The sequence below is a fragment of the Photinus pyralis genome, unplaced genomic scaffold (assembly GCF_008802855.1).
Source record: "Photinus pyralis isolate 1611_PpyrPB1 unplaced genomic scaffold, Ppyr1.3 Ppyr1.4_LG4, whole genome shotgun sequence".
In the NCBI taxonomy this organism is placed as follows: Eukaryota; Metazoa; Arthropoda; class Insecta; order Coleoptera; family Lampyridae; genus Photinus; species Photinus pyralis.
The window spans coordinates 34,061,344-34,080,814 of record NW_022170511.1 but is presented as its reverse complement, the minus strand read 5'-3'; the positions used below and the strand labels follow the sequence as shown (position 1 = coordinate 34,080,814).

Sequence of the window (19,471 nt, the reverse complement as noted above, 5' to 3'; positions counted from 1 at the left end):
CTGGTTTTAGTATCTTGAGGTAGGTATACTACAGTGAATTCTGAAGGAGGTCCATTAATCATTCAGAGATTTCTTCGGAGCTAGCTCTTCATGATAGCCGCGTGATTATTGCAAATCTCTAACGGAAACAAATTTTGGTTCAATAAAGCTACATTGAATTTATATTGGGATGTATTCATTCATTCCCGATTCGCCCATTTTCACGGGAGCGAAAAATCGAGTTTTTCGCTATCTGGGGTGCGCGTTTCATGCACCTGGTGCTTCATCCACCTTTAAGTTAATTACCTAATAAAAAATTGTGAATGAGCCAAACTCTGCTCGATATCCACTCAACCTAAAAATGCAAATCCAACGAAAATGTTATACCCACCGGAAGTTGTAAACGAAGCAAAGCGCAGGTGTAGAGGTAGATTAAGAAATCGGTCTGGTTCTAAAAGGCCATATGTTCAACTTTCAATAAAAACCCAGAATCATCCATGTGTCATCTGCACCGATTACATTATACACTAAACTGATTTAAATATGATGTAGCAATTTACGTTATGATGTGCACCTCTTCAATACACATGTCGGTTAAAATGTGAATAAAAAACGACTTGGGGGCACGTGAAACGTTAAAACAAATAAACTTCCGGTGGCAGTTGTATATTAACTCATTTAATTCCAACTCTATTTATAGTCCAAAATTAGGTACATCTTAGCATGGGTTAAACGCATCTTTCGAAATCCGAAATACAAATCATTAATTTTGGAAAATTCTCTGTTCCACCGGCTTCTTTTGTGGTGGTACTCAAACCGGCCTAAGGTGCGGAAGGAACGCTTCCTGTTTTAAAGAAGTTAATAACGAAATACCTACGCTACCGGCTACCAAAAGGGAAGCCAGCCGCACTAAGCAGGGGGTATTTTTTGTGTGTTATGTACTTGCGCACTACAGGGCATGTGTTCCCGTAACAAAGTAAATACTAAGATCAATAAGTTAGTAGGGTGCGTTGTGCATGTCGTTTTGTGATCAAATTTGTTAATGTAGCGCGGCGTGCTTTAATTTAACAAAAAAATATGGAAACTACCGAAAAGAGCGACGACAAAAAAATCATCGAATTAGAAGAGCGAGAGAAGATATTAAATTCGGAGAACAAAAGCTCTTCGCCGCCGATACTCGAAATCGAAAACGGAATCAAACTAAATAAGACTGATATTAAAGAAGGCCGAGAGGTACAACCAAAGAAGATACCGATCGGTGGTATACAGATGCCTGGATTTTTTACGAGGAGCAAATCGAAGGAAAGGTGCAAGGTGCGATTTTTAAAACTTTGTTGTTTCTGTTTCGTAAATTAGGGGTTGTAGGATACGGAAAATGATCAAAATAGTGAGACTGAAGGGGTTGAATTATTGCAAGCGAAGGAGGAAGAGGAAGTTAAAGGACCGCAAACCCGTATTAAATTGCCAAATCCGTTTAGAAAGTCAAAACTGATTAATGAAGATGAAGGTGAGGTTTTTTTGTACTTTTTTTTGCGATAATTGCACTGCAGGTAAATTTGACTCAAATTGCATATGAAAGAATCGATTTTAATGCGATTTTGCTGCGTCGACGGTTTAAAATTTTAAATGAATCCGAATGTAATTAGCACCGAGCGGTATCGTCGTAAATCGGTAAATCCAAGAAAAATTATTGATACCAAATCAAAATATTTACTTTGTAACTTGGTTACGACCTTTTATACAATATAATACTACGTTTAAGCTTTGAAAATAAACAAAGGCTTATGTCGAGGTTTAAGCAGAACACAAATCACTACAAAACAAGTTATAAATTTAACTTAGGCATTAAGTTTCCACGTAGGTATTTCCAATGGATTTTATATACGAAGTTGAAATAAGACCTTTAATCAGAATTTTCCATATGAAAGGAGATGTAAATGTTTTTTTTTCAATTTATCATTTATTGTTTTATTCTATAACAAAATAGATGTCCAGATATGGGCATAATTTTAAATTATTCACCATTTTTTTTGGGGAAACGGAAAAACAAATTGCTATGATTAACAGGAGTTAAATTTTGTGCTCTTCATTTTAGTTAATTCGATTGCAAAATTTGCAATTATTCACAAATTTCGTCGGGCAACGGGCAAAACACATATTGACTTGATGCATAAGAACTACCTAGATTTTGTGGTCTTCTTGTTGTACTCAATTTTTGGTTACTTATTCACCAATTTAATCGGAGAAACTGCAAGGTACATTGCTTCGATGCACAATAATTTACTTCCTCTCGTCTTAGTTAATTTGTGGGCTATTTCGTTCGTCAAAAATGTACTATCGTCTGTAACGGGCTTAGTTACATTTGCAAGGCTCGAAGACCCCACTTCAATAAAATAAAATTGAACCTCTACGCCACTAGCAAAAAATTTTATATGACAATTAATTTTGAGCAACGGCTAGCTCAGTAATAAAAACTTTTTTCAAACCCTATACCTAAGGGGGGGATTTTAGACATTAACATTTAAAAGCCGTCTGGCATACATTCAAAATCTACGCTATATAGTGCAAGAAGAATCAAGCCCTTAGAGAAATTTTCCAAAATATGGTTTTTCCTTTTGTAGGTACTTTCTTCCAACATTTTCCAGATTTTCATGATTAAGATTTCACATGGCCAGTCGATGTGTCTCGATCTTTCCGCCCTTTGCGAGTACCCTCCTCCGCCACTCTGTTCTGCAGTTTTGACATCCTTTGTGAGTACTCTCCTCCGACAAACCGATATTCGCTGTTTAAAGTTTTCACATCACCAGACGTCCCAATCGCCCTTTGGGAGTACCCTCCTCCGACAATCTGCTCTTGAGACGAGGAGGAGAAGTATGATTGGGAAAAAATAATTTCTTTCATTGAGACCTTTCATTACAGTACCATGGAAAATAAAGGCAGCCCCTCCCCTCAATTTTGATAAGTGGTAAGCGAAGGGCGGTAGTTGGTAGAAAACAGTTCCTTTCACGAGACCTTTAATTAGAGTATCATGAAAAATAAAAACCAATTTCTATCCCCCCCTCGCCGTCTGATCTCGAAAAGGAGTCTGAAGACAGTGTTTGTAGAAACCAATTCCTTTCGATGATACCTTTCATTAGGATACCATGAAGGGTAGAACGTGTGTTTACCCCTCCCCCCTCCCAAATTTTCAAAATATTTACATGTCACCACTATACAGGCATGCGTATACAAAATCTAAGACAAATTGGTGCCCCATGTAAAAGTTATGCACGTTTTACTTTCAGAAACAGCATCTCGGGACATATAATTAAGGGGGGGGGCTTAGGAGAACAAAATGTGAAGGTCGTTTGGCACACTTTCAAGGTATAGGCTACCTAGTGCAAGAAATTCCTTCCCGGTAGGGCAATTCCCCTAAAAGTAGTTTAAAACCGCACAAGTGGATCCGGACGAACAAACGGACGGACGGACAAACCGCAAACAATAGGACATATTTTTTAATTCTTTAAAATGAATTAAACATTCAAGTAACTTACGTTTATCGATGAGTTGAAGCAGTCTCGCATTGACAACTGATTTTTTCCTTTGGAAGGCAGCAGTTATTTAGAAAATTGGGTCGTGGGACCCCTTTTGGCAGTGATTGACGAATTTTAAATCGGCAAAGCCGTGTTTCAGGTTCCTCACAATTTATTAGTTCTAATTTGCTTTATTTATTGAAAAAAATGGTCCGCAGTATTGACATATCCAAAATTACCCTCGAAATTACCTTTATACCGCTACCGAAAGCACAAATTAATTCATTAACCTTTTCGCCAATTACAACCACCTCGTGTAAACAAATTAGATGCACAACTTTGATTAATGAACTGGTTTTTCAACTTAATCAGCCCCTCCAAAAAATAGCGCAATGCAATTTTTTGCAGCTTGGACCTTAACGCTTTCGTGGTAACAATGTATTTCAATGCGAGCATCACAATCCAGCAATGCATCGGAGCGAAAACCCATCGCACTGTTCACAGTTGAAAATTATACCAGCCCTCCAGTAGTTTTTCCTACTCGACGAAGTCCCCTTGTTGCTTAAACCTAAGTTCTTCGAAACATTGTGGCGCAAATTTTCGGGTGCGAACACACTGCGGTTATACGGCTTTGGGAACAGGGAAAACGAAAGGGAAAGGAAAATGGGTTCAAGCGTTGCATAGTTAACAAAAAAAATCAGGCGAATCTGAAGAAACGAAATAATCCGAAGGGGAACGGCTCTAAGCGTCTAAAAAATTCGAAGAAACAGAAGAATCCAAAAAATTGGAACAATCGAAGAATTTCAAATTAAAGAAGCAAAGAAGTCGTCATCCCCAAACATTACGACAAAATCTCAATGAACTGAAGGATCAGCTGAATTCTGAATAGTCTAAAGAATCCGAATCTGAAGCACTCGGAAGTAAAACATTTTAAAGGATCTAAAGATTTGTTGAAGCGGAAGAATTATTTTTAAAAAATTTGAAAAACCTAAACAGCTCGGAGAAAGGAAAACATACCGACGAATTTGAAGAAACTGAAGACATTAACGCATTTAATAATATTATGAATTCGAAGAAACAATAGAATTGAAAGAAGAACTTGAAACGTGAATAATAAAAATTTGAGAATTCCGATTGAATCGGATCGAAAAAAACCCGAAAAATCTGACAGATACAAAGAAACTGAAAAATCCGAAGAATCTGAAACATTTTACTCATCTGAAGATTTTACGGAACCGGAACAGAAAAATTTTGGGAATTTGAGAGTATGAAGGATCAGAAGAAACTGAAAAATGAAAGGGTTTGAAGAATCTGCAGAAAAAGGCAAAGTAGGTATTAAAAGGAGGCGAATAAACTCAATAAACCAGAACCAAAGAATCGGAGGAACCTGAACGAACTGAAGGATCAGAAAAATCTCAAATCTTGAAGGAGTGTGAGGAATCCTGGAAATATGAAGAATCGAAAGAACTGGAAGAATTTTATTAACAATGTGAAGAAACTGAAGAATTGGAGAAAAATTGAGAATTTAAAGAATTATCGAAGATTTGAGAAAATCTGATGAACCTGAGGAATCTGGTGGAGAAGCTGCAGAAGCAGAAACGATAGATTCCTAAAGAATGAAAGCTTTTGTAAAGCCCCAATAGACGAAATAAACTGAACAATATGTAGGATGTGAAGAAACCAAGATACTTCAAAATTTTAGTAAATTAAAGGAAAGGATTTGGAACCTTCAAAAAATTAAAAGAATGTTGAAGTATTGAAGTATCTGAGGAATCTGAAGAACCTGTCGATTTAGGAGAGGATGACACACATGAATGTAAAGAATGGAGAGAAGAAATAAAATAAAAATGAAATGAAGGTATGGGAAGGGTCGGAAGAATAAGCACCAGGTTGCTAATCTACGTAGAGAAAACGCACTCTCCTAATCCGCACATGTACGTAAACTTGCGAACTTCTTTACGATTCCACTATCCCCTTCGGTAATTGCTCGTTCTTCTTCATTTTCTCATCTCACTTATTTTATACCTAGCCTAATGCAGTTTTGAGGTAGATCATTCGTGAGATCTCCTTTCTATAGATATTCGGATGTCCATATAACAAATCTGCAAAATAGATATGCGTTTGCTCCACAGCACGTTATGAGGATTTTAGACCCAATGGTAATTAAAAATGGTAAGTATAAATATGTAGGTAATATAAATAGATCTCGCGTCGTTTTATGAAAAGTTTGAACTAGAGATCTCGCGAGGTTTATCAGTGAAAAGGGATACATACCTTTAATTAATAATAATATAATATTTATGTAACTATTGAACGATTCTATTTCAGGTGAGAAAACACCCGAACCGAAAGAGAAAAAGAAATTACTAAATACGATACGACTACCTTTAGTCTCAGTTTTTCCAAGGAAGAAAAAAGAGGATCAAATAAGCAATCAATCGGCTAAGGCCGGTTTGGCGTCTATAGAAACACTAGATGAGACTGATAAAAGTGCTGATAGAAAAGAAGACGACTTAAAGAATGTTTGTTTGGACGTAAATATTGACGTATGTATAAGCCACTTAGGCGATTTTTAATTATCTATACTTTTACTTAAAGCAGGAAAAATGCGAGCTAGAAAAACAGCAGCCCGTAGAGCAACCCTCTTGGAAGCATAAAGTGAGAGCTTATCGCATTATTATAAGTAAGTGTACCTATTTAATGAACGTTTATTAATAGACTGCACCCTCTTGTTAATCTCGGCACCTGTTGCAACTAATTTTAAGATCATCCATTAATGGATGGGAGGGAAGGTAAGACGGAATTATTGTTAGAAAATCAAAAATGACTAATAGAGTAACCTCCTCCCCCACCCCTTTTCTAAAATAATTATTGATCTATAAAATGTTGTGTTATTTTTGTTTTAGTTGTAACTTGAAAGAAATTATAGAGCGTCTGGATGTGACAATTTTGTTTAGTTCAATTAATTAACCGGGGGGGTTTTTAATAATTTGAGACACAGGATTGCGTAAATTTCATGTTATAGTTTTGGTTCAATTTCTTAGAAGTGTTCTGTTTTTATTTTATTCCTAGAATTTTTTTCGATGTAAATTTCTTTTTAAATTTTATTTTGCCGTTAACGAGGTATAGCGCGAAGTAGAGATAAGGTTCTTCGCAGAATTGCCGGGCGTACGTGCCGTTTAGCAAGAAGTTGAAAAATCGACGCTTCGCGTGATTGGCGGACGGGATGTTGAAGAAAGGAGAAGGGCTTTTGGCTTAAATAGAAAATTTTGGAAGAGAGCGGGGCTTTTTGGTCGTTACAAAGCCAACCGGCGCTTCTTCGGTTACGTTATTTTTTTGAATTTTGTGGAAGTTTTCCTGCGTAGTTGGATCCAGGTTTAATTAGAATTTTGTGTCTGCCGTTTTAAGAAGAATTATTGAGAAGTTTAAGAAGTTTGTCGTCGTCCTGTTTTTTTTTTTATTTTGCGGAAACGCGGAAGTTTTGAATTTGTGGGTACCCGAAGAGAGAAGACGTCGGTGTTTGAGTGGTTGGTTTACGTGATTGTGTACGGATACCTCTTTTTATCGGAATACGTTATTCGGACTAATTTTAAAAGTAAGTAGTAGTTAGTGTTTTGTTTTGTCATGTTTTTTTTTTTTGTAATGTTTGAGTAATTTGTTTTTTTTTTGTGTGTGTCATTTATCTGTTTAAAATTGTAACAATTTGTAAAACAGAAATTTACGCAATTTTTTGTCTGAAATTAAACCAGTCATTGCAATCCAGGTTTTGTTTATTAGAGTCAAGGAGAGGTAATTGTCGGCGTCTCTTACTTTGTTTCAAGTTGATTAAATCTGGGGGTAAAGTTTCATATTGGAATTTAAGGATTTGGTTAAGCCACCTATTTATGTCATTGTTGGAATGCTGTAGGGTGGCAGAATCCAGCTGGACCTTGAGATGCGGGTAAAATTTTGTTTTCATTTTAATTTCAACTGAGCTAGCTAGAGGTAAATCGTGGGATTCCCAGAAGTGAAGGTTAGGTCTCACAACAATATACGTATGTGTATACGGTGTCTTGCATTTTTACCCTTCTAGTAGGTAATCCCTTCGTTGAAACTTGGTAGACAACGACGCCACTGTCAAACGTTGTATCGATTGCGTCCTCATATTTTCCAGATGTCACCCAAGCGCGAATTTCTTTTCTGCTGAAGGTATATACAATAACCAATGATCTAAACATACCTTTTTTCCATTTTCTTATTTCATTCCGACAAAGGGGTTTGTTTGTGTGCATTCGCGGCTTATCTGACTTCGTAATCTGTTATTCTATAAGTGATTCATTTCCCTTCTTGCTTATATTCCCCAGTACCTCCAATTACCTAAAACGATCGCCCATCAGCATCAGTACAAATTACAAAGCGCAAGGGGGGATGTGAATTATGTTTGATACTATCTAGGTTTTATTGGCCTAATTCTGTGGATAATGGGCTGTTGTCATAGATATGTTATTGATTAATTGTTGACAAACCGAAAATGGATTTCAAGCCGGCATGGTGTACCAAAAACTGTTTTGGTAAGAAAAATTCTAATATTGTTCAAAATAAGTACTTAAATTAAATTAGGATGTGTGTTAATACTTAATTTCTTTGCAGGTGCCTTCCTTGTTTTGATCATGTTTATTATTATCATAGTAACTGTAACTTTACCAATAGCACCAGAGCATTCAGTGGCGATTAGGGATGGAAGATTTGTGGAAACTATTACTAGTTGTGGAAAAGTTGAAGGGTATGTATTTTATTATTATCTATAATTGCCTAACTTCAAAACAAACGGTAAATGAATTTATTTAAACAATATTCGAAGATTTATTTAATTGGCGTGCGCCTAATGCATCGTTCTATCAGGAAATTTACTTTTCTTATCAAGATGTAACTGACACCTCTTCCTTTAGTAACGGCTACAGTTTTTTCAGCTTATGTAATTTTAATGTTTCCCATGGCGAAACTAAATTTTATGACAGGGTCACCGTACTCCATACACCAACTCAATTGGGTGATATCAAATTTTAACTTTTTTCAGTGATCTGTTCGAAATGTTGCATTAGTTACATTTACAGGGGTTGGAAGCCCCCACTTAAAATAAATTTTAATCTCTACGGCACGGGTTAGAATTTTCCTATAACAATTAATTTTTTGTAATGGCATAAATAAATCCACGGCTAGCTCAGTAATAAGTAAAATTTTAATGGATCTTAGTCTTCCTAGGTGACTATTGCGATCACCGCCGATTTTTTGGGGATGTCGTCAAATGTCGACGTTTTAGCTAATTTTTAGCAATTTTCAAAGAATATAATTTTCTCTGACGTATGTATGTAAGCACGTATGGCAATTTTCTGAGAAAACGGTTCGTCGGATTTTGTTCAAAATGTGGAAATCGTAAATGAAAAAAAAATTTTGGAGCGCGGCGACGGCAAATTTCTTTCTTTTGATATGTACATAACCTACAAAAATTATGCTACGTTTTACTACAAAAAAATGGAGAACAAAAATGTCAAAGTTATAAAACTAAAATATTTTTTTTGTTATTGGTTAGTGTCTTTTTGAACTACCAATCCCAGATGTTTTCAAAGTTAACGAAATTTTAAAAAATGCACATTCAGCAATCTCCAAACCATGTTGAAAGTTGGAGCTCAGAATTGCGTATTTTAAGGGCTTATATATGGTTCCTATTTGCAAATGAAACGTTTAATGTTGACACTTGGAGTTCAGAGTTTCAAACTAGACCTTTTGTTCAATATTATAAACCTGTAATAGGTAAATTCTTTTCGGTCCAGCTACAAATCTGTGCCATATGATATCGGATAAACCAGGATCAAACACGGAACAAAAGGATGAATGTAAATTAGTGATCGGTAATCTAGATCGCTACAGGTCGAGCTACAGGTGTTGCTGGTGATTCTGGTAGAGTACCTTTATCAACGAGTGTAGATTGAAGGAATCCGTCACGTCAGTTAAACTTTTGAGATTACCTGTGCAAGATAATGCATTCACATTGAAGTCACCACAAATATAAGGATTATCCTGTATCTGTCAGTTAAAAAAGTCAGTAAGTTTAGTAATCTATTTAAAAATGGATTATAGTCATCCTTTGGAGAGCGATATACAGTGCCTTCGAGATAAGAGGGTTTCCTCAATATCTCTTTAATTTGACGAGATAAGAAAAATTTGTCAAATATAATTTTACATAGTGCCATGTTTCCCTAAAACTAACTGTGGAAAACGCTAAACACACATTTTACATGACATCTACAATATACAAAAATTACCAATCCGAGGTAGTAACTCTTGAATTTGAATTAAAATCTGATGTTAATTTAATACAAATTTTGATACGCTCCAAAGGTAGCCAGCTCAAATAGATGTAAAGGAACTTCACTCGTTTCCCATTTGTGAAAAATAAAAAGTCTCTTACATCAAGTACATGAAATACGTTGTTAATTATCCGGACCTTTTTCAGTCCAGAAGGTATCTGAAGGTCCTGGATACGGTAACCTCAAACTAAAATCGTATGAATGCCGCAAAGTAATTTTAACACTCCGGTATTTACCTCTGCACGGGCGAAACAGTTAATGACATTCAAAAAGGCGATTCATACACAATTTAAGTTGTTAATCAATCTAAATGAGTATAAAATCGAGTCAATATTGACAAATGGCCAATCTCAAACAAATCAAAATAGCAATAATATTTTAAGTGAAACAAGCAAATAACAAACAAATTCATGGATTATCTACCACTAAGTTGCAAGTAGCTGAAGGCAATACAATTTATAATAATGCGAAGAATAACATTACAACTAAGCACATTTCCTTTTATTATATGTAGCGTAAACTAAGTACACGAAAATTGAATTATAAAATTAAAACAAATTCAACTGCCTTAACAACGCAGAAAGCAAAGTCACACTACATTTTACCATGAACCTATATGAACTGAACAAACTGCAAAATCAGCAACGCTATAAATTAAGATACTATTTCCTTTAGCATTGTATTGAAAGGTGAATGAAATTATTTTCTTGCTCACCTCCAGCTTCTGTGCCATTCAAATAATATTTGCAAGTTCACCTTACTGTTGTCAAGTTTCCATTAAACCCATTTCATGTTGTTCTTGAAAGTTCTTTTTAAGCTCCCTCATTGAAGTTATACCTACGAGCATAACCAAGTTCTTTTGGATATAAAAGGAACCACAAATGTTTATTAAATTTCTAAAAGGCCTTTTAGAAATTTAATAAACATTTGTGGTTCCTTTTATATCCTAAGAATTTACAACGAACCCAAAATAATGGAGAACTACATTACATATATCAAGTTCTTCTGCTCAAATAAGTTCCTCCAGGGTTCGAATCAAGTTAACCTCATGTTTACCACAAATTCTTTTCAAATTCAAGTTCCCCCTCAGTTCCTCTCACAAATTTCGGTCAGGTTCGTATTAAGTTACTCAAGTTCTGTTCAAATTTCCAATAAGTTTATCTCATATTCCATTCACGCTTTCCCTCAATTATCTCTCTTTTGTTTGCTCAACTGGGAAGTATTGAAGCGATAAACTACAACAGTTGCAAATTTTCCGCAACAAAATCCAGTGATTTATTTAAAATTAATGGACTTCCAAAAATTCAGCAACAATTACCAGTCAACTTGTTAGAAAATTAAACTTGACATCTCTATTTAATTCGTGAAAAGCTAATACTCATTGACGTTCAAAATTTAAAGACAACTTACATCAGTATAATTCCTTGAAGAGGAACTACCTACTAGTAACTTGATTAATTGAAAGGAAAAAAGTAAACGTAAATGATCCATCGGTCCAATTTCGTTACCTTCGCTACCGGCGCTGTTTGCTGTAGGTTATCTCAGATAAGGTGCTGTCATTATACACACATCTGCAGTAGTTTCCTGGCACGTTAAAGTGCAATGGACAGGAATCAATGTTAATTAAAACTCGAAGTCGTGATTAAACGTGGATGTGTCATTATAACTTCAAATTAGAATTGAACTAAAATTGAAACTGAAACCAAGAACTTATTCAGAAAATAATAATACTAATACGGTAACTGTTGAAATTTAAATTGTTTCAAACTGCGAATGACAAAACTAGAACGTTCAACAGTAACAGGTGGTTAAAGAAAATTACACTACTTACCTATTTACCTATATTTAAATCCTCCATACTGAGAGAAAAATTAACTGGAGAATTACACAAAATCCGGTTAATCGCCAGAAATAATATTTAAAGATTTTGCAATTAAACCGACATTGAATTTATTAGCGATGAACATCACTTAACTTAAACGTAATAAAAAAGGAAGTGAAAACATGCACATTCCAACAGGCGTTAAGCAAGCGCCAATAAGAATTCGCCACGAACCAAACAAAATATAATTGAAAACCACAGTGACCCCCAAACAGATTATGCGTGAAAAAATCTAAATGTCAGAAGTTCCCCTCATCTTTTCTCATAAGTTTCAAGTATAAGCGGACATTTCTTATAATAAATGGTTGCGTGTTACTAAAACGCTTTCTAGAAAGTGATTTAAAACTAATAACAAATTTTTTCAGGGTTCTTGAAGATGGGGCTGTAGCCTTCCGTGGAATCCCCTACGCTCGTCCACCAATCGGTGAGCTGAGATTCAAAGCGGCGCATCCCTTAAATTCCATCTCTTATTGCTGGAATAATACAACACCTCTGCTAACACATAACGCAACGGATTATTGCCTACAAATTTACAGCAACGGAACAACTGCAGGTACGGAAGATTGTTTAACTCTAGACGTGGTTACGCCCTACGTTCGATACGACACGCCGCTTCCTGTTGTCGTTCTTATTGGTACTGAAAGTTTAATCGGCGGTTCGCCCGGCAAAATGCGTCCGTCGGCCAGATACGCGAGGTCTCGTGACGTCATATTTGTGAGGCCGAATTTTAGGCTTGGAGTGTTGGGATTCTTAGCAGTCAGTCAGTTGACGCAGTCGGTTCATTTGCCCACCTCGGGTAACTACGGTCTGTCCGATATCGTTGAGGCGTTACGGTGGGTCCAATACAACATCGAGCACTTCGGTGGGGATCGTAAATCCGTCACATTGTTCGGTCACAGAGCCGGTGCTACACTTGTAACGGCTCTGTCTGCCATGAAAGGTGCAGAAAAGTTATTCAAACAAGCCTGGGCTACTTCTGGTGGAGCTATATATCCGGGAAAAACTCTTGTGGAGTACGAGATGGAAAATAAAAACTACATGCCTAGTATTCAATGCGAAACTGCTCAGTGTTTGTTAGATGCCGACGCCGATATGTTAGTAAGCTCTGTTATTGACACGTGGAGAAAACCTCAACCTGATTTACCGTCAAGATTAGAAGAACCGGATAAACGTCATGAGTGGTTGGTACTGGATGGTAACATTCTCAAGGAACATCCTGGAAAGGTGTGGGCTTCTGAAGAAGGCTTTCCAGTCAAACTAGTTTTGGGGACTACCGCCCATGCGGCTGCGTCGGAAACGCTATACTTAAAGTACAAATCATGGTCAGAAGATCTCGTACAACAGCACATTAAAGAGTCGAAGTTAGGGCAGTTAAACATGGTCGATGAAATTTTAAAATTATATCCTTCAACCTACCAAGGATTGAGTGCCATGATATCCGATATACGCATAGTCTGCCCATTGCTAGCGGTATCTACGCAGATGCGTAACGTGCCGTTTTACGTAGTCACGCAAAATCGAGGCGAACTAAACGTTGCCGACGTCGATTCCGACGTCGACGCAATTTTGGGCCGCTACGAACCAAAAACGGCGGAGCAAAAGCGATACGTATCCGCAATGCAGCAATTGTTTTATTATTACGTTTGGCACGGCAAAATTCAGCCCGTCGAACACATCAATAACAAAATTCTTATTGTTGAGCAAGATGTTTTGTTGGCAGCTAACTACACTCATTGTGATTATTGGATTACTAAAGATATTGTTCCTCGATATGCACAATTAGATTAAAGATTCCATGATCTTTGACTGAAAAATATCAATGCTTGTCCATTTTTATTTTAATAATAATAACTTGGTAAATAGTTCTCGTGGTGCTGACGATTGATACAAAATTTATTAATTTGATAAATAACAGTGGCGCCAAATAAGATTATTGATTGAAATTTATAAATTCCAACTGATGAGGCTCGAGTATTGATTGAAAATTTGTAAATTCCAACGGATGGCTCTTTCATATGGTTTCCAAATCTGACCAATCTTCTGAGATTGTGTAGATGTCAATATTTCACGCAAATTCTCTGACATTAAATGGTTAATACATTTCCTATGTCGGTCGGTTAGACCTAGGCTAAGCTTTTTAAAGAACTATGAATGATAACACAAGCATTCCAGGCTATTTAATTTCCATATGCATGGTATGCGCGTACAGATTAGTGTCATCAAAATACAGTGATATTCATGTAGGGGTAGACATAGGAATTTCCTATAGGAATTTTTACTTTTACATTATAAAAAGTCTCCTGAAAGACGCCTAATTTTATGCAATCAAAATAACTTCTTGAAACAAATAAAGATCTCGCTGTTTTATTAATTTTAATCTTGTTGCTTTGGCTTCACAGAAAATAAATCTCTTAAGCTCCTTTAACTGTTATCGGCACTATACCAAAACGCCAACAGCCAATGTGCTGACCAGGATCATTTCCCAAATAAAATGTTTAATTATTATACGCCAACGTGACCAAAAGAGTTATGGCAAAAACTAGTGATGCGCGCATTCGAATGAAAACTATCGAACTATTCGATAGTCGCAAACCATTCGAATAATTCGATAGTGGACAAGTAATTCATTCGAATGAATTGTCTTCAATGAACGAATTATTTGCAATTGCACACACAGTTCATAAATACTAAATACCTTATGTTACGTTGAAAAATGTAAATATTATTTATTTCTTAATCCAGATGGTCACGGTTTGGGATTGGGAATTATAAATTTTATAATACCTACATAAAATATAAAGCGTCGTTTACTAATTACTTAGTAATTACTCATACCATACGCATTATAAATTTATAAGGCATAAGCAAAGTGAAAAAAGTCGATGATTTACATTTTTATTCGATAGTTGTTCACGAGGTTGTTCATTTATAATTTATATAAGATCCATGTATTTGTATAAGTAATACACATAAAGGAAAAAAATTATTCAAAAAATTCATTCGATAGTGAATTCATTCGATAGTACTTATTACTAAATAGTAATTTATTCGATGGTTTTTTTTTCTCGATAGTTCCCAACACTAGCAAAAACCGACATAACCCATGTCCAAGCATCGAAAACGGTTTTACTTAATCTCTAAATAACCCTTCTCATAAATGTGTTGCATTCATGGCGTTTTTCGCACCCCCACAAACAGTATTGATTCACTCTGCATTACCCTAACACTGGCAAAATAGTTCTAAAGGGATTTCTGCACAAGTGAATTTCCCATGTCAACATTTTGTCCGTCAGTATAATGGTCAAACATATTTGACAGTCCTGGTCAGTACAATATTCTTTGGAGTTTTGGACATTCTGCGAAATTCGTGTTGACGTCTATATTGCACCTTTCAGGTGTTCATTCTGAGAACAATTTTCGGCTTCTGTTCCGTCTAAAGATTTTGGAACAAAAAGAAGTTTCACGATACTAAAGCATTGCTATGGACACAGTAATTTGGTACACCCTGTAACGGTTGTTACATTCTAGGACTGAAATACCTAGTCGTGCAATAACAAAAATTTGACTAGATCCAAATTACCATATATTAATTAAAATTGATCATTCAAAAATCTGTCTTCCTCTGCAGCTCTCCACAATGTTAAATTTCAAAATCAGGATCTCTACTATTTCAAACTAATTTAGTGTTCTCATAATTAAATAATGAAAATTATTATTACTCTTTTTCACAAATAAATTATAATCTTAAAATCTAAATTTTGAACTCAATTGGAAAATTCTCATTATTTAATATTACATTCAAACGGAAAAACTTAACTTTCTTTTAGATGGGTCCATACAAGAAAAACCATATACCTACAGTCATTGTTTAAATACTTTAAACAATGCTACAGTATAGTTCCTCTGTTTAAAACAATGTCCCAATCTTTATTATTATTTGATTGGCAATAAAATGTTAAAATTCAAAAACTTAAGGACCAGGTCGAATTTGAATATAAAATCAAACGTTTAACTACACAATCGTAAAGATAACGATGTCCCTCCGATGTCGCTCAACTGGAAGCACAGAATCATCTCCTAAATAGACTGAAATAGGGGACATTCCGAAAAATTATTAAGCTTCATAAATGGATGGCTATCTTGAATGATCGTTGAAAACACGCTTCCTCGACGGTAGATGTTAGTGTTGTTAAAATATTTTTACGCAGGCAATTTCTACAGGTGAGCGGCTATTACTTTGTGCTTACTGTTTTTTAAATGGCCGGTACACTTCTGATTGACGATTTAGTGTTTCGAATTGAAAATTACTAAACTAAACACTAGCTCTCTCCACAAAACGTAATTCTTCGCGTCAAATTGCAGGTGCTCGATTTTGAAATTTTCTGAGGTACTCTTCACTCTTCACTTATGGATGTTCACTAAAAAAGTCCGCTAACGGTCCCAAGCGAAAATCCCCGCGACTTTCTTTTTACTGTTGCGCTTCCAAACGTGCTCATTCGTGGCTTGACGCGTAATGCCTGACGGCAATAAATGATTCCCTCACTTTAAATTTTGAGAACTTCTTCCCATTCGAATTTATTCTACTAATCGACTATAACTTCCTTCCAACCAATGAGACCCCTAGAAATCCAAACTGACAGATTCGTGTGCACTGGTTTCCGTAGAGTCGACAAAAACAAACGCTACGCGACATCCTGACAAAATCCGATCTGTCTCAGTAGGATACAGTGTAATGCTAGTTAATTTCGCTGCGCTTTGCGACTTTCTGGCGTCGTCTATTTTTGTACGCATTTACCTCGACAGGGCCGTACTCCAAATAAAAAATCGAAATAATATAGTTTTGTTCGCCATAAATTCATTCGCTTTATTGGTGAAACTGTTTCAAGCGCTCAATCGTGCTTCCACAAATTTCAGTATTAGTTGGTTTGGTCGTTTTTTCCATGTATGCAATAATAGCAAAATGCCTTCTCATTTCCAAGAAACGATAGGCAACTTCCAGAGAAAGATTGGGTTCTTGTGGTTCTTTGTCGATTGATTTCTGTTTGATGAGAGTCTTAGTGGAACAGTCTCTTTTGATAATTTGCCTTGGCTGAAACCCAGCCCACTCAAAAATAAAGGCAAAATAAAAAAATAAACGAAATAAAATAATTCATGAGAAATAAATGTTACATCGTACAAGTTTTTTTCCTCAGTCCGTTCTTTATCATTTCGAGTTTCACGCACGCAATCTCTACAGCTAAGTGACAATTACTTTGTGTATACTGTATTTTAAATGGCGGCTACAGTTTGATCGAGCGCTTTAAAACACTAATTCTGTCCACAAAACGTAATTCTTCGCGTCAGATAACGAGTGAGATTTTGACATTTGCTAACGTACTGGCAGAACTTCTCTTCACAAAAACGTAAAATCACCCGATCGCAAAAATTATCACCTTTTTACTGTTGTCAGTTCTTTCGTGGCTTGACGCGTAATGCCCCACGGGAATCCCTGGACCACGTAATTCCCACCACGTTACATTTTGAGAACTACGGCAGTCAGAGATTCAAATACCTAATCTATCAGTCCCCATACAGCTATCCCCCCATTTTGTCAAATTTGACGTTTTTTCTAGTGATCGATTGCGCTTGGTTTGCACCCCTCCGTTTTTCAGTTACTCCAGATACAAAATTCCATACTGTCGCCCCAGTGCGCACACGATTGCATTGCGCGCGGCCGGTTTCAAAATTACGATAGATTCAAATTGGGGGAGGGGGGGGGGCGAATCCATAACTTCCTCCAATTTTACAAATAATTATTCTTTCACAGAGCAACCGATTGCACTTGGATTGTACATCTTTGCGCCCAAACACAACACTCCATACTGTCCCACCAGTTTTTCAAATTTGATGTTTTTTCTAGTCATATGGTTTAGGCTTCTTGTGGCCCGAGTACTTTCGTTTGAGACCGCGGCGTTTCCCAGTTGTTCGAATTGCAAAACTCCATAATGTCGTCCCATTTTTCACATTTGACGTTTTTTTAAGTAATCGCTTGTGCTTGTTTTGCGCATGTTGGCGTCCAGAATACTTTCGTCTGCATTTTTAAATCATTCCAAATACAAAATTCCACCCCCCCCCCCCCCCCATGTGTGACATGTGACGCAGACGAAGGTATTCGCGGCATAAACCAACCGTAAGCAATGTCAAACAAAGATATTCGAGGCGCAAACCTGCGCAATCCGTTGCCCTGTAAAAAAATTATTATTTGTCAAAATTGGGTCACAGGTTAGTTTTCGGTGAAATAACAAACAAATGTGGGGTTCACGGTTCACTTTACGATCATTATTATCACTCCTCACTCTTTCCTTCTCTAAGAACCAGACCCACGTCCACGCGCCCGCCGCTGTGTGTATCATATACATAACCTCATTTACATCAGAGTGGGATGGAAAGAGAGAGAACTATGGCAACCTTGCAAGAGAAAACACTATCGAAAATATTAACACTGCTCGTCGGCCATTTTGGAGCCCACTGACAATCCACATGTGCATAAAAAAGTGTTTAAGGTTACACAATACATGCAGTTAGGGCATAGAATGTTTTGCAAACATCAATTGTTATTGGGCTATGTATAATACCTATGTCCTATAGTTGTTTGAATGACGGCATTTCCATGGTGGGATAAGGATAACGTAGATATCGAAGTCCCCTCCACTTTGGTAAAGAACTAATGGAAAAAGTCCTGGTTAATTATGCCTTGGGAGCTCACATTCCAATCAGCGTATTGTCTGAATACACATAACATAACGCTCGGAATTTATCAATTTAATGCACGTACCAATTGTCAGCACCTTTTGCTTTATAAAACCTACCTATAGCTCTTTCATTAAAATTACTTCAATAATGCAATGTAGGAAATACAAAATTAAGTATTTCTTACATCTATAAGTCCTTTGGTTTGTTAAAGATGAAGTGTAATCAAAATATTAAGTTTAGCAGTATTGTGAACGTGTACTTCTACTGTAACCGAACGGGCGGTTCTAATTTTTGTATAAACAATGATCTCCGTTTGATGTACTTGGTAATATTGATAAGGCCTAATTTATTTAGATATGTAGTAACTTATTTTATACTTTTTAATGCTTGTACAGTAAGACTAAGCTGCGGTGTATTTAAGAATTATTAGCTCAAAAGATGCCAATGTGATCTTCGGCAATCAAGTTGAAATTGTTTTAAGCTAAGTTCATATCCAATGTGTGAAGGTGAGTGAAAACCAATTACAGAGATTTTGTTGACCAAATCTGTAATATTTCGTTGTGATTAATTTGTAGCTGTCAAGTTTGAGATGAAATTAGGCAACCCAACTTTTGATACAAACTTTTATAAGCAATAGTCTTTAAATTAAACAAGTGTACTTGATGTACAGAATAAAACGCTGGGCACAAACTGTAGCAATTTTCAATTGTTAAGAAACATGTATAGTTCTAATGTCAACATTCACATTCATCAGTCAGCCTGCTTCCAACGGAAAAAAAGATTGATTCTGTACGAAAACTGTAGTTAAGATATCGAAATCAACTGTGTGATGAGATTGTTTTAGGGTAAGTGAGAAAGAAACATACGAACATTGTAATAGAACACATTTATTCGTGCCAAAAAATTTGTAACATTACATCTTTGGACGCTATATTTTTGGTAAAAAAACATTAATCAAGTAACTTGGTAGACTGGTTTGTATTTTTTATATCGGCAGTATTATAAACACTCACAATGTA

General features: G+C 36.1%; 1 protein-coding gene across 2 annotated transcripts; it reads left to right on the top strand.

Moving 5' to 3' along the window:
- Positions 1 to 987: 987 nt before the first annotated feature.
- Positions 988 to 19,438, top strand: LOC116168197 (neurotactin-like). 2 transcript variants are annotated; one of them, XM_031483890.1, is made up of 6 exons: positions 988 to 1,293; positions 1,345 to 1,486; positions 5,820 to 6,037; positions 6,093 to 6,174; positions 8,121 to 8,253; positions 12,086 to 19,438. In XM_031483890.1, the coding sequence occupies exons 1-6, from the start codon at positions 1,057 to 1,059 to the stop codon at positions 13,506 to 13,508; spliced, it is 2,235 nt and encodes a 744-aa protein (XP_031339750.1). In that variant the 5' UTR covers positions 988 to 1,056; the 3' UTR covers positions 13,509 to 19,438. The 2 variants fall into 2 exon arrangements, with proteins under 2 accessions (XP_031339750.1, XP_031339749.1); XM_031483889.1 differs by having other exon boundaries at positions 6,090 to 6,174.
- Positions 19,439 to 19,471: the final 33 nt, after the last annotated feature.

Bases quoted from the DNA above. Each gene is read 5' to 3' on its own strand.
- LOC116168197 (XM_031483889.1), top strand. From the start codon at position 1,057: ATGGAAACTACCGAAAAGAGCGACGACAAAAAAATCATCGAATTAGAA. The intron at 1,487-5,819 runs GTGAGGTTTTTT...ATTCTATTTCAG, and splicing joins ACTGATTAATGAAGATGAAG to GTGAGAAAACACCCGAACCG. The intron at 6,038-6,089 runs GTATGTATAAGC...TTTTACTTAAAG, and splicing joins GTTTGGACGTAAATATTGAC to CAGGAAAAATGCGAGCTAGA.